Raw genomic sequence first — 14,223 nt, forward strand, 5'->3', positions numbered from 1 at the left:
ATGATACAATTTATTACTTGTTCATAAGCTACAACACAGCCTGCTTAATACCTTTCCTTAAATTCCACCTCTATACTACAATATACTTGAGGTACATGCAAATGGATGAGAACATTTAAATTCTAGTGGCAGCAAATTTCAATGACACAACATGCGTTATCAACCGTGGTTGGAAATGGATGATTAAGTCTTTGGTGTTGTAAAAGCAACTTCATTTAAACATAACCACCCCCACCACCAAAAAAAGAAGAGGGAAAAAAAAAGTAAAGAAAATAATAAGAGAAAAACCCAAGACACACTTCCTATGGGAAAAAAAAACAGCATGTAATTTCTGTTCTTGACGGAATGTATTAAATAAGCAAACACCCCCAACAAGGAAAACAAGTACTACGATGTAAAAATATTAAAAAAGAAAACCCTCTCACATGCATAAATGAAAGATTGAACACAAAGAACTCACATCTTTTCAAGCTTCAATAGTAAATATTCTGCTACTATATATTAAATACTGCATGGTTTGCCCAAGCTAAGATGAAACCACATCATGAATCAATTAGCATTTTGCATTTTCTTTCATTATCTACTCAAAGTCATGCCTACTGCACCTCTAAACATTTCATTAAATCCAATAATACAGCAAACACTCCCAAAATAAACTTAGATTGTATTGCAGTTTCACTTAACAGTATATAAAATGCTGTGTTGTGACAGGTATCAACTATCCATTAGATACTGAATCAATTTTTCTTAAGCACTACTCACTGCTTGCTTTTCTTGAAGCTAGCTCATTCTGAAAATTTTAATTGGATTCTTTGGAGGTTTTGCTATTGAGTTGTATGGGTTATATTATTTTTATTGCTTTTATTTTTTTAATGTTTATTCATTTTTTAAAGAGAAAGAGAGAGAGAGAGAGAGGGTGCGAGCAGGATGGGGCAGAGAGAGAGGGAGACACAGAATTTGAAGCAGGCTCCAAGCTCTGAGCTGTCAGCACAGAGGCTCGAACTCATGACCAGTGAGATCATGACCTGAGCCGAAGTTGGTCACTTAACCAACTTAACCAACTGAGCCTCTGAGGTGTCCCAGGTTATATTACTTTTTAATCAACACTTCAAAATCAACCTGATTCTTTCTAGGAAAACCAGTTATGTGCTGGTTGAGCACTTGCTATTCAATGACATCTTTAAAACTGACCCTTTCCTAGTCTTACAAAAATGGGAATAAAACAATCTCCTACTGCCTTTTTTAACCAGTATTAAATTATAACCTCATGCTCACTTCCAAGAAGTAGCCACTGTTCTGAGTTTTTATTTTAAAAAAAATTACTTCCTTGCTTTTCTCTATAGTCTTACCACCCCTGTGTATGCATTCCTATATACTCTCACATTTTAATGAAAATGTTGGTATCTACTTCCCCAGACTTTAGGGAATTTAGCACTTTGCTATTGGGCAGTAGCCGGAAACTCTGTTGGAGATGGACCAGGCTGGACCCTGTTTGGCTTAAGCTAATCAACTCATCTATTCCCCTGGTGATCACAGAAGAGGGAGGGGTCCCCTTCCTTTGCCTGGAGGGCATTAAGAGAATATGAGGACTGGAATTGGTCTTCCAGCCAGCCCTAAACAGGAAAAGCCTAGACTTTCCGGGATAGTGTAGGACAGGTGTGGATGCACTGTGTGAATCCTGAGCATAAAGCCCCATTGTGCACACACAGCTCAGGGAAAGGCTGAGAGAATCCTTGACCTTACTGATAACACTCTGCTGCTGAGTCAGCTTGTTCTGAAGTAGGGACCTACAGCCTGGAGAGGATGCCAATGAGACAGTGAACCATCTTCTTTTCTGAAGTCAGTTTGGGTTGGATTTCTGTTGGTTGCAACCATCAGAATACTAACTAAAACACACACACACACACACACACACACACACGAAAAATTATGAAACATGACTGGATAAAAAAAATGTTTTAACATCATACAATTCACAACTCTTAATGGTAATTAAAAGTCAGTGACCTACCATATCAGAACAACAGGGTCCACCAGGCCACTGGGGGCTGACAGTCCCCATATGCATTAGAATGTGGAGTTGGGAACATGCCTGGAGCCTCCTTTGGATAAGATCTTTCTCCTTTCCAGGTGGCAGCAACTATTAAGCACTGTAGTGGGTGATGAGATTCATTTTGGGAGGTTTCTTCAAAAATACCAAAAGCATGTTTACAGACAGCACTGGCCTCCGGCATCCTTAGGCATCCCCCACTCCACCCCACATGCCTCTCTCGGCTCCCCTCCCCACGATCCCTCAAGGACACCCTTGATGAGTGCCTGCGTCACACCCCATAGCACACTGGTTACCAGCCAGGCTGCCTGGGCCTCAAGGTCAGCTCCACCATAACGATTGTGTGACTTCACGTGTGTCTCTATAAAGTGGGAATTAAAAAGAGTTGGAACCTAGCTCACAGGATGGGTGAGAAGTAAAATGCTGAGACCCGGGCCAGGCAGGTTCCAAGCCCTCAAAATCGTTTGTCATGGACTGTGGTAATTTTTGGGAGTTTGAAGAAGATATGACCTCCAAGAGAGAGCCATCTGAGGCCTCCATACTTGGGCCAGGCAGCACTGAGAACCCTTAGCTTCTGCCTGAGGGCTGAGCAGCCCTTTCGCTACCTTCTTCCTTGGGCACGTTCACACATTCTGTTCCTTTTGCCTGGCCAGCTGCGGCTCATCCTCTGGGTCTCAGCCTACACGGCACTTCCTCAGAGGCCTGCCCAAGACCCAGAGTGGTCCCAGCCTCCCCAATCCACACAACCTGCTCTTGCCTTTCTGAACATGTATCCCACGTGGAACTCTGTGCTCGGGGTGCACCTTTCCCGGGGGCACAAGGGCAAGAAGCACAGTTGCCCCACATACTGCTGAGTGTCCAAAGTCTTGTGACGTGGATAGGAAATCTGAAGTTCCTAAAAAAGTCTCCTTATGACCCAAGATCCCACATTCCCAGATTACTCCTGTACCTATGAGCTTGTGAGTGATAGTAAGTCTGTATAAAACATTAAGATCCAAATGTTTCTACTGCAAAACAATACACACATCCCTGAAAATGTGAATAATGTCCCAAATTAAGGCACATCCCTGAATAATGTCCCAAAGTAAGGCAAATAACCAATAACCTCATATTCTGCAAAATCACACACTACAAAATAACAAGGCTTATGAGAAATATAGAGTTCGGGCAGAAGGCTCAACTCCCATTCAATTCTGTGACCAGAACACTGACAAAGGTAGTAAGAACACTGCAAATTACTAGCACTGACAAAACTGTTTCCTAGCAACTAACAGCACCATGCACAAAGAAGATGCTCAATAAACAGCTGTTCAGGGGAAAGGAGGGAGCGTGGGAGGGGCCGGTCACCTGCTTGTTTAGAGAGTTAGCTGGGATCGCAACTTTCAGAAGTTTTGCTTTTACTTCTGGAGCACAGCAGTCAGTAGCCCAAGTGCAAGCTCTGGAATGGGACTGCGTGGGTACAAACTCTGACTCCACCCCTTAATAGTCATTCGACACCAGGCAAATGAGTTAACTCTATTCCAGTTTTCTCCTCTGTAAAATGGGCATAAAATGGTGCTAACCTGAGGAGCACCTGTGTACCAGGCTAGGTGTGCTGTGCATATATTATAATTATTATAATATATAATGTTATGTGTGTATATATAGTATAATCCCATTAACTCAAGCAAGGGCCCAGACTAGCACTGCCACATAAGTGGCTAGAAACATGTTAACTATGACTCGTTTTACTTGGCACTTTGTCACTTTATGTTATCACATTCTGTCAACTTTTGCAACATGATGAATCAGGCTCCACTTGTCACCCACCCTCCTATTTATGACATCTCACAAGGTCTCTGCGGAAACAGGCGGCAACCACATCTGCTGGCCGATGACATTCAGCTCCAAAAGGTCCTTTGTAAATTTTCTGCAGGAAAGGCAGAGAGGATGCTGTTTCTCAGGGTTTCCATTGGGTCATGACCATTGACAGTCATAGCCGTGGTCATTTATTACCACCAGCTACTGGCCATTAGTTTTTATGAGATATTCTCCTTTTAAAAATATCTATCCAATAAGAACTCATACAGGTTGCCACTATAATAAAAATTCCTAAGTGCTTTTTTTTTTCCAATATCCTATAAGTAGTATTCTGATCTTTCCTTCATGCTGAAAGGTGGGAATTATCTGGACCCCCACGACAGGTAAGAGAAAGGAGGCTGACTGATTGCTTTGAGGTGAGAGAGGAGGAGGTGAGAGGCCCCGGCCAGAATGCCAGCGGGGATAGTTATTTAAAAAACAGAGATGTTTGCTCTCCAACCCTGCAGACAGGAACCCTGAGCTCCACATCAGTCCAATCCAACCTGAGGGGAAAGTTGGCCTCCAAAGTCATTCCTTCAACTGATATCACCTGCCCAAGAGCCAACAGTGAAATCACTTTCCAAGTGTCCAATCACTGACTGTCTCCAGGCAACCACTGGGTAAACTGCTTTTTTTAATCAGCCTTAAAAAAAAAACAAAAAACTTTGCTTCCTGTCAGGGCAGCAACAGAGTCTATTTTCTCTGCCACCACCGAGTCCAAGTGCCAATCAGGCAATTGTAGCTGGGCACAGGCTCCCTGAGAAACTTTTCAGGCCGTGGGTAATGTGGCCACGGGGCCCCAGTGGGGAGCAGACTGAGGGGGACCGGGGACAGTGACCCAGTCCCTGGCCACAAGAGCTCTGGGGGTTATCGAAGGAGGCAGGCCACACATTTGTTACAATGCTACATGAGAACATTTCTCACAGAGGTGGATACAAATGCCAGATTTGCGCAGAGAAGGAAGGATTAATGAGCTTAGAGGAATCAGGGAGTCTTTTTCAGAGGCAGATATATTTAAGCTCTGTCTGGAAAGGAACTGTCCCTGGAGAAGTGAAGAAAGGACATCCCAGGGTCCTCCTGCCTCAACAGCCATTCTCCCCTTTCTGCTGAGGAATAGAACCCAGAGTATGACCTGAGGACACTGCAGCCTCCCCTGTCATCAGGAGTGGCCGTGGTACTGAATAACTGGGCTATAAAATATAAGCAGAAGTATCAGGAGGAATTTTCTAGAAGGCATCTTATAAGGGAAAGATGTACCCTTCATTTTCCATTCTTCCATCCCACTTTCTGGAAAGATGATGTGATGATGAGTCTCTGGCAGCCATATTGAGCCGTGGCGGCTGGGGGCAGCGGAGAGCGGGGGGTCTAGAGATGATTGGTTAAAAGAAACCAAAGTCACAGACCTCCAGAGTTTACCATTTTTGGGGTTCCCAAATGGCACATAACTTTTTTAGTTTCCAAATTCCCTTCTTTTAGAGGAGACTGGGGCAAGTTCCCAAATTACAGGACATCTGTAGGTCATCACCCAAATTCTCACACAAAATCACTCAGCTCACTCACTGAAAGGCAGGCAGGTTTCCTGCAAGCCTCTTCTTACCACAGAGTGAAGTACGGCTTCTATAGTCCTGATTTTCTATAAGAAAATTTTAATCCCTGAGTCCAGGCTGAAAAAAGAAATCCCCAGATCCTCTCTGCTATTTCTCTTAGAAGAGTTCTTGGTTTTTCAGTGCCTGGGGTGCAGTGGATCATCATGCAAACGTACTCTGAGTGCAGGACAAGAACATTCAAGAACTTCTGACTCTGCTCCCTTTCCTGCGCCCTCCCCTCCACATACACGCACCTTCGATACATCTGGAGAACTTTAACAGCATTTCTATTCTACCTTTTTCCAAAGCATAATCACAGTAAAAGCATGAGAGCCCCTGTCCCAATAAATCAGTATCTAGTTACCCTGTTCAGCACCCTTCAATGGTCTTCACTTAAATATTACTTTCACGGAGTCCTTCTCTGCCTCAAATACTTTTCTCTTCAGCCCCCATTTTTGGTCTTCATAGTACTATTGCAATTTGCAATTGTGTATTTGCCGTTTAAGCTCCCACACATACACACATACACACACTACACTGTGCATTTCACGTGGATGGGAAGTTGGTGTACGTTGTGCACAACCTGACCCTGGGTGTTAGCACTATGCCTGGCACATTATTGGGGCTTAGTAACCACTTTCCAGGAAACAAATTTTTTAATTCGCTTAAAACACGTTTACACACTCTTGTTTATTTTCATCATTAATGCTTACTTTTAGTGTTTACACTGAAGTGAACTTACCAATGAGGGATAGCCAAGTGTCCCAAATAATTACTGCATTATTTTCATATTTTAAACCATTTGGCTGAGCCTATCCTAGACATCAGTTTCCTACTGGAATAAGATTACTGTTTGCTTATCATTCTTTTTTAAATGTCTCTTAGGGAAGGAAAAGACAGATGTGTGCCTAGCACAATAAATAAAATTTCAATCCCTTGGTAAGAAAAATAAGACAGGATTTTTTATAACAGTATTGGGTCATGGAAATAAAAATGCCACAAGCCCTTGCCCTTGACATTTACTTAAAAAAAAAAAAAAAGAACAAGTGCAGGTCTATTCTTACATAGCCTTCTAATGGGCTATTTAGGGATAGCTGGGTGGGGTATGGCTCTAAATTCTATGGTTGACCAGGTGGCCAAGCGACATCCCGCATTAGCTGCTCCACAGTTAACTCGCGGGCAGAATGCAGAGCAGTGGAAACATGGCGCTTTCTCAGTCTAACCATTATTTTGCTCTTAAGGTCCCACAATAGATATAAGATGCAGTTTTGCGGATAATATAAGTTTAGTGGGAAAAGGTACCCACCAAGACATTCCTTAAGTCCGTGTTCTATGACTCTGTCCCCTCAGTTTTCCCTTACACCAAAGATAATCCCCTGAAATACAACGGCCATCTGTCAGGGTTAGCTGCACGAGGACATCTTCCTGGGAGTGTTGTGTTCAATGCCCCACACATGGGATTCCAGCACAGCAGCACTGAACGCCGTGACATCATTTTTCCTTGCAGAGAAATGTAACATCTCCGCGTGTCCAGGCAGAAGTCTTTTCAATATTTTGTCACTCATTAAGAACTATTTTTTCCCTGTATCATCTAGTCACCCTCCAGCTTAGGCTATTTTTATATTTCCCAATCACTTAACAACAAACTTCTATTATTCTTTCCTTTCCTCATCTGACTTCACTGAAATCCTCCTTTTTCCCCACCCACCCCTCCGCCCCAAAAAGATCATATCTGGGACCTTTCTTTGGCTTCAAATGTAAACACACACACATCCTTAGGAAAAAATGAGGGGAAATATTATCAAATTGTTCTGCACATTCTTTTGAACTGCAGAAGAGTAAACTGGCCTTAAAAAGAAAATCTAGCTCCAGCGAGAGTAGTTTAGTCAAAGATCAACCAGTGTTAACTGACTCAGTCGTCACCCACAAAAACAAAGGCCAGAAGGATTAAGGTGAGACCGGAAGGTAGGCGACAGGGATGCCAAGTACAAGCCGAGAATCCCAGAAGTCACAGAGCTGCTTTGTTTGGACCCTCTGGTTCTTCGGGACGGGACAGGGATGCCTCAGTGAGAGGCTGCCAACTCCTCTCTCGGAAGGACCTGCTTCTTGGCTGAACTCAACAACAGAGTTGTTCCCAGGTGTGATCTTGGCCAGATGGGAGCACTCTCCGGTGAAGGAGAAGGAGCTGTGCTAAAGGCCTCGGACGGATGCGCCAATGGTGCTTAAACACATCAGCGCGGAGAAAAGACATCGATCGATCCGCACCCACACTTGGAAAATAAGACAGGCCACACCGGTATTGGTGCAAACTCTCTGGGGAATGTAAAGCATGGAATTACGCACCTTTTCCATTAGATAATGTGAAAAGCACACGCAGACCATGCATTTATTCATTCCCACTGTGCAACAGGCATTGGGGAGAAAACTGTTAATGAGAGAGCCAGCGTCCCTAAGGTCATAAACATAATATTCTAGTATCTGTCTTCATTTAAAAAGCATAGGATAATGAATCAGCAAGCTTTAAAAAAATTAAGAACTACTCACCCACCTGTTGGCCACCTGCCCTCAGAAAGTTCAAGGGAGTGACTGTGGGCTGTGGCAGCGACAACAGGAGACAGAAACCAGACTCTGGCAATTCCGAACCACAAACAACCCCAAAGCCTGCGTTAGCTACGTGAGGTCTAAAGGCAGCAGGCAAAGGTGAGGAGCCTGATTCTCCTTGCCCGAGAGCCTCGACAGCACACCTCCTTGGTCTCCTGCGCCCCACCATGTTACTGAGGTTGTCTGCCCTTGGTCCTGCAGCTGAAAGAGACCAGCCACGGGGAGTGGCCTAGGGATCCACGGCTTCCGAAATCCACAATCTGCCTGCACCTGCCGGGGAAGGGGGCGGGGGAACACGAGACCTCTGCTGTCGGAGGAACAGGATGCTCATTCCTTACAGGAGTTGTTCAAACCGGTCCTGATGTGGGAAGCAACATAAGGATCAGACAACAAGGGTTGCGAAGTCAGACAGCCTGGGTTTGAATCTTGACTCTAATAGGCTCTTACTGACTAGGTGACTCTGGACAGGTTTTCTGATTCCTGAAAGCCCTAATTTCTTCAACTATATATTTGGGGAATCTAAAGATATATACAGTCATAAAAGTTCAGAAATGGTGCTTTAAGTCCCAATTATGCCACTTACTTTTAAGTTTGGGCAAGATACCGAATCTCTGAGCCTCAATTTTCTCTTCTGTAAATGGGGATAGTAATAGTACTTATTTCTAAGAGCTTCGTGCAGACCTAGATTTTTAGCCCAGTGCCTAGCACATAGTAAGCACTCAGAAAGTATCAGCTTTTTTCATTATGAGCATCAGCTTCATTACCACCATCATCATTACCATGCTACTCCTAACTGTAACACTCTTAAATTTCAGAATGGTTCAAAGCAAAAGGAGAAGCTGGCAGGCTGATTTCCAGGAGCTGCCTGGCCCCACCTAGCACGGACTGCCACTCACAGAATCACGGCCAGATGTCTGCATCATGGCTCCATTGTCCCCATCAGCGGAGAGCAAGGGGCCAAGAGAGCCAGTTGCCGGGAACACACGTCCCACCCTACCCCTTCCTGGTGACCAGAGCTCAGGCTTGCGTTTGGAGCTCCCCTGATGGAAACTCAGTTTCCGGGGAGATGCTGGGGCAAGAAGTGCCCACACTACCTCCGATTCCACTGCCCCTGGCCCCAAATCTGTGGGACCTCGCTGTTCTCCTACCACGTGACAGTGCTGTGTCATAGCAGCCCCAGCATACAAACAGGCCAGATTATTTAAATGTCCGCGTGAGAAAGACACTGCCCGCTCTAATTTACATAACCATTCAGACCCCTACTCCTTTCTGGATCTAGCCTCAAAGGTTTTCTTCCTCTTCTTCAGGTCTCCAGGCAATGCTGGAGAAGCCTATGCAGAGTTACATCTTCCGTTGGGGTAAGAAGATGTAAGACTCACGGGGTCCCTGCAGAGGTGGAGAATGTGAACAACTATATAACTTATGGCACTTGTTTGCCTGTCATTACATTGCAAATGTCATATATTACTGGCCGCTCAATGCTAGATTCTCTTAAAGGCGACTCATAAATTCTCCCCACTGCCAAACAATACAACATCTTTCAGTCTTGGAGAGCTAAGGTATCCTCAGTGCTTTTAAGCTTCCAAATCAGATCCCAGTTGAATAAGAAAACAATTCTATGCAAACAGGGGAAATGACCCAAAGTGATGAACAGAGATCCCTCCCGGCTCTAGTTCCCACTCACGTGAAATATGGATTAGGTCACAAATAAGATTATATTCAGCACCAAGCCCCAGAGGCATGCCGTGATTAAAGCTAAAGGGGTCCAGAGACTTCTCAAGTTGAGAAGCAAGGCTGAGTTGGATTGAAATTGCCAACTCCTCCTCAACGGCCTGTCAACCTGTTCCAAATCCTAACTGAAACCAAGTTGAAGGGACATCTGTTTCTCTAGAAAGTGTTTGGCACTGCAGAGAAGACCTACAGATTAGAACGGATAAATATTGTTGTGGGCAGAGAAGCAAGGAGGGGGCTTGGTTACTGAAAAAAATTAGAATCATCTATCTGCTGACAAATTCTTGTAACTCAGTAAATGCCATCAGGGGCGAAAGAAAAAAGGAAAGAAAGAAAGGAAAAGAAACAGGGGGGCGGGAATTCTTTTTCCTAGCAGGAGCAGCTACCACTATAGTGAACGAAGCATGCTATATTTGAGATGGATATTCATCCGGCCACTATTTGTCCAACGACTTACTATGCGATCATCTACGAGAGGACAGGCATTGAGCATTCTGCCTAGAGTTTAGGAACAAAGATTCCGCATTAAACTTAAATATTCAACATAATACTGAGGAGTGATTTTCTAAGCCTTAATGGACTACCAGGATCGTTTTATGAGTAGGTACTACTGGTTTTGCTCCGAGCACTAAATCTCTTTTAACATAAGTTAGCATAGCACCTACTTAAGTTCCAGGCCAGGTATTTGGAGCTAATAAGGTAAGATAATGGTGTGAGATGAGTAGGTATTTGAATTATATTTTTACAGTAAGAAACTTAGGGTCCTGAAGATATTCTTTCAAAACAGCTGTAGGGAAACAACAGTAATAGCAACAACAGGAGTGTTAATCGTGAGAGTAGGGATGCTGGTCGCGGTACTAGTAGGAGGAATGGTGGTCAGAATGGCACCAGTAGTGTTAATAACGTAGATAATACTAACCACTAGGCATACAGCCCTTCCCAAATACTGGGCACAATTCTAAGCATTTTAAAACTATTAGCTTATCTAATTCTCACACGCTCACACTAGAGATAGCTAAGCTATTATTAGTGCCCCTATTTCACAGATGCTTTCGACAATATATTTATTTTTGTCCTTGTGAACAGCTAGCGGTAGCTTTCAAAGAAAAGATTTAGAACCAAAAGGAGAGGAAATGCAGCCTGACCAAGGTCACACAGCTAGAAGGCAAGAGACTCAGGATTCAAACCCAGGCTCCCCGCTCTGACAGCTGACCTCTTCATCCCAGGGCTGTCCTTACTGCCCTTTTGTTTAGGAAGGGCTTCTAGAAAAGGAATGTGGAAGGAAGTTAGGCTCCTGCCTGCTGGTAACCACAATTGATACTGGAAGTTTGCTGCTTCCTTTAGGAGTGCCCTAAACCCATATGAAGACATGTAGCTAGAAAAAAATTAAAATTAAAATTAAAAAAGCACTGCCTTACTGGGCTGTTCCCACATGGTCTGTGACCTCTATCAGGGCTTTCACCTTTGCCAGCGAAGGCAGAAGCTGGGGGTGGGCTGAGGTGGGAGCACCAGTTCCCAGGCCACTGTTTCCTGCCAGTAACAGGGCCCTCCAAGAGCCAAGGCCAAAGGCTGAGAAATTCCTCACTAACAAGTGACCTCATGGAGCTTGCTCCTCAAGCCTCTATTAAGAATGAGCCTTTTCTCGCCAACCCATGACTCAAGGAAGACCAAGGACTGAGGAGGAGAGACGAGCTGCAAAGTTTGTTTATTAACCTGCTGCACCCAAGGGAACATTTTTCTGAAAGGGCCAAATTCCTGACTACTCAAGGCGGGGGGGGGGGGGGGGGGGGGGGGGGGGCGCTGTGGGAAATTTAATCACCATCGGAACAAAAGTGAAAAACAAAGCCCTACCAATGAGGATGTTGCTGAAGACAATGGGGCCCCTAAAGGAGATGCAATGGTCTCGAGATAACAATCCACCCAGGAATTCGGCTCGCTCTGAGTACTACATTATTGCTATATTAGCCGAGGAATCTTTGTTCGCAGGGCAACTGCGCGCAAAACCACCTGTTACGGCTCCCGGGTTCCCCTGGTCTGCAGACGCGGCATTTACATTTCAAGGGGAACCTCCGGGAAGGAAAGGGGGAGGTCACTATCTCTCCCCGGAGCAAATACCTTTTTATACAGCCTGGGAGGGGCAGCTCTCCTTTCCCAGAAACCCAACTCCGCAACTGAAAGGAGATAGGCCGCTTCAATAATGCACGCGCAGAGCACAGCGCGCAGGCTGCCTCGTCCTAAGGCCACGCACGCCCCTCGGTCTTCGCATCCTAGAACTGGAATACTGGAGAGGTAGGACGAAGGATGCCGCACCATCCACAGGGTCTAATGGGGCTCCGCTCTCCTAAGGAAGCCCTTTTTAAAAAACATTGGAACCAGGACAAAAGCTGATATCCTGCACTGCATATATTTCGACTACAGTCTACCACCCCTTAAAAACAGACGGTGGTCCTCTAGGCTGAAGGAGATGGTTTATGTCTTGACCTAGGTGGGGGACACAATTGTGTATGCACACACATGACAACATTCGTGGAGATGTGCAGTTAAGGTTGGTGCACTTGCCTGCATGTAATTTATTCTAGAACACATTTTTTAAGTAGACTACATCAATGTTACTATTAAGGATATTTAGGATAACCCACTTGCCTTCAAGAAGTGCAAGACTGCTTTGCCCTGATACCATCCCTTCATCTACTCTCCACACCCCAAATCTCGCCTGAGAATTCGAAAGTTCAAGAACATGAAAAATACAGTTCTCCAACTATCCCAGAGAATACAAATATGTCTCCTGTGTGTCCTGTGAGCCCGAGTGGGCAGCCGAGAGAGTACCTCACACCCCAAGCACTTCCAGCCACTATCAAAATTTACAAGCCCACGTCTTTTTTCTCATCTGGTCCTGAGCCATCAAACTAGGAGAACGATGATTGGGGCTTTTATCAAATGAGCCTCAAGTTTATTCTTCTGTTTCTTTAACCCTGTTTTTAAACAGATGTTTCTGAACTCTGCCTAACAATCCCGCTTGCAGCAGATTAACCTGCAAAGTGGAGGCCCCTTGCCGGAGCACTAGGGCAGCCTTCAGTGAGGGCGGTCTCCGCAGGTTCAAATTTGTACCATCGTCGCGCTGTTACCCCAGCAGCAGCTTGAGAGCTGTTGTGCCACAGGGATGTCACTAATTGACAACCTGGGTACTAACAGACTTCACCATTGCTGGGCCAATGACTTAGCGGTACCTTTCTTCCTATCGACACGGAGGGCTGCCTGTCACTGGGAAAAAGGGTCAAATTTGCTTTCCGCTAAGTCTTCAGAAAGGGGGACCAGCGAAACAGAGGTCCGGTGCACGGCACAGCGGGTCACCTTTCCCCCCTCGTGCCCTCTAATCGTCCTGATGCCCGGCAGACACGTCATTTCGGGAGCGCAGGGCCACCAAGCTGCATCTACAGATAGACATCGAGAATCAGGATCGCCCAGCGAGCGCTTCCTGGACTGAGCCGAGAGCTCCAGTGATTTCCCTGGCCTGTCACCGAGTCATTTAAGAAGTGAAATATGCAGCGGGGCCGGCTACCCGGCCCCTGGGAGCCCGCCCTGCCGCCTCCGGTATGGAGTGGGAGCTGCCAATGGCTGGGCAGTGTCTATGCGGATGGCGCGCTCGCAGGTGGGTCTTGCAGGCTCCCGGCCCTGCGCGCTATGCCAGGCTCACACCTGACCCACTGCCAGGAATAGAGCCAGAAGCTCCGGTGGGTACGCGCTTCCGTGCAGACGCTGCCGACTCCTCTTGGGAGTAGCTGAGAGGGGGGTCAAGAGGCAGAAGGTAGGATGGGGAGCAGGACCCCTGAAATGCGGCGTCCGCAGCCCTCTGGGTCTCGCGCTTCCTGCGCCTTTGCGGCGCCTCTGCGGGCACAGAGCTTCCTTTGGCCCCGCGTGGAAGCGGCGGGAGCTGAGATTTGTGCGGCTGGCAGGCAGGAGGGATGGAGGCGCGGGAGCCCGATTCCTGCTCTCCACGCGCACAGCTACACCGCAGCAACCCTATTTCGCGCCCACCCTCGCCCGAGACCCGTGCCAGGCATTACAGCCCGCCCGAGGCCCCGGGCGGGGAACCCGGAGCAAGCTGGCAAAAGAAAGTGGAGGGGAGGGGGGAGAGGCGAGGCTGGACCTGTCGTCCGTGTATGCGGGTCGGTGGCTTCGGACGCCCCTGCAAGGCCTCCCGCCGGTCCCGGGCACCTACCTCGATCCACTTCTGCGCCTCGGAGAAAGCGGGCTCGGGGGGCGGCTCCGGCTGCAGAGGCTGAAGAGCTTCCAGACCCAGGGCGGGACAAGCCATTTGCGAAGCCCCGCGTGCACTCGAGCGCTGGGCCGCTGGGATGAGGACGGCCGCCGCCACCGCTGCCGCCGCAGGAGCGCGCTCCCCGCCCCTTCCCGCCC

The 14,223-nt window shown here is 46.7% G+C and overlaps 1 protein-coding gene across 8 annotated transcripts in view; it reads right to left on the reverse strand.

Annotated features, from left to right (window-relative positions):
* Positions 1-14,198, reverse strand: part of LIMCH1 (LIM and calponin homology domains 1) — a 322,655-nt gene extending 308,457 nt beyond the window's left edge. For all 8 annotated transcript variants that reach the window (XM_029946571.1, XM_029946550.1, XM_029946564.1 and 5 more), the window contains exon 1: positions 14,027-14,198. In XM_029946571.1, the coding sequence (XP_029802431.1) occupies positions 14,027-14,122 (96 nt within the window). In that variant the 5' untranslated portion in view covers positions 14,123-14,198. The remainder of the gene's footprint in view (positions 1-14,026) is intronic.
* Positions 14,199-14,223: the final 25 nt, after the last annotated feature.

Source organism: Suricata suricatta, chromosome 1 (assembly GCF_006229205.1).
Source record: "Suricata suricatta isolate VVHF042 chromosome 1, meerkat_22Aug2017_6uvM2_HiC, whole genome shotgun sequence".
Classification (NCBI taxonomy): Eukaryota; Metazoa; Chordata; class Mammalia; order Carnivora; family Herpestidae; genus Suricata; species Suricata suricatta.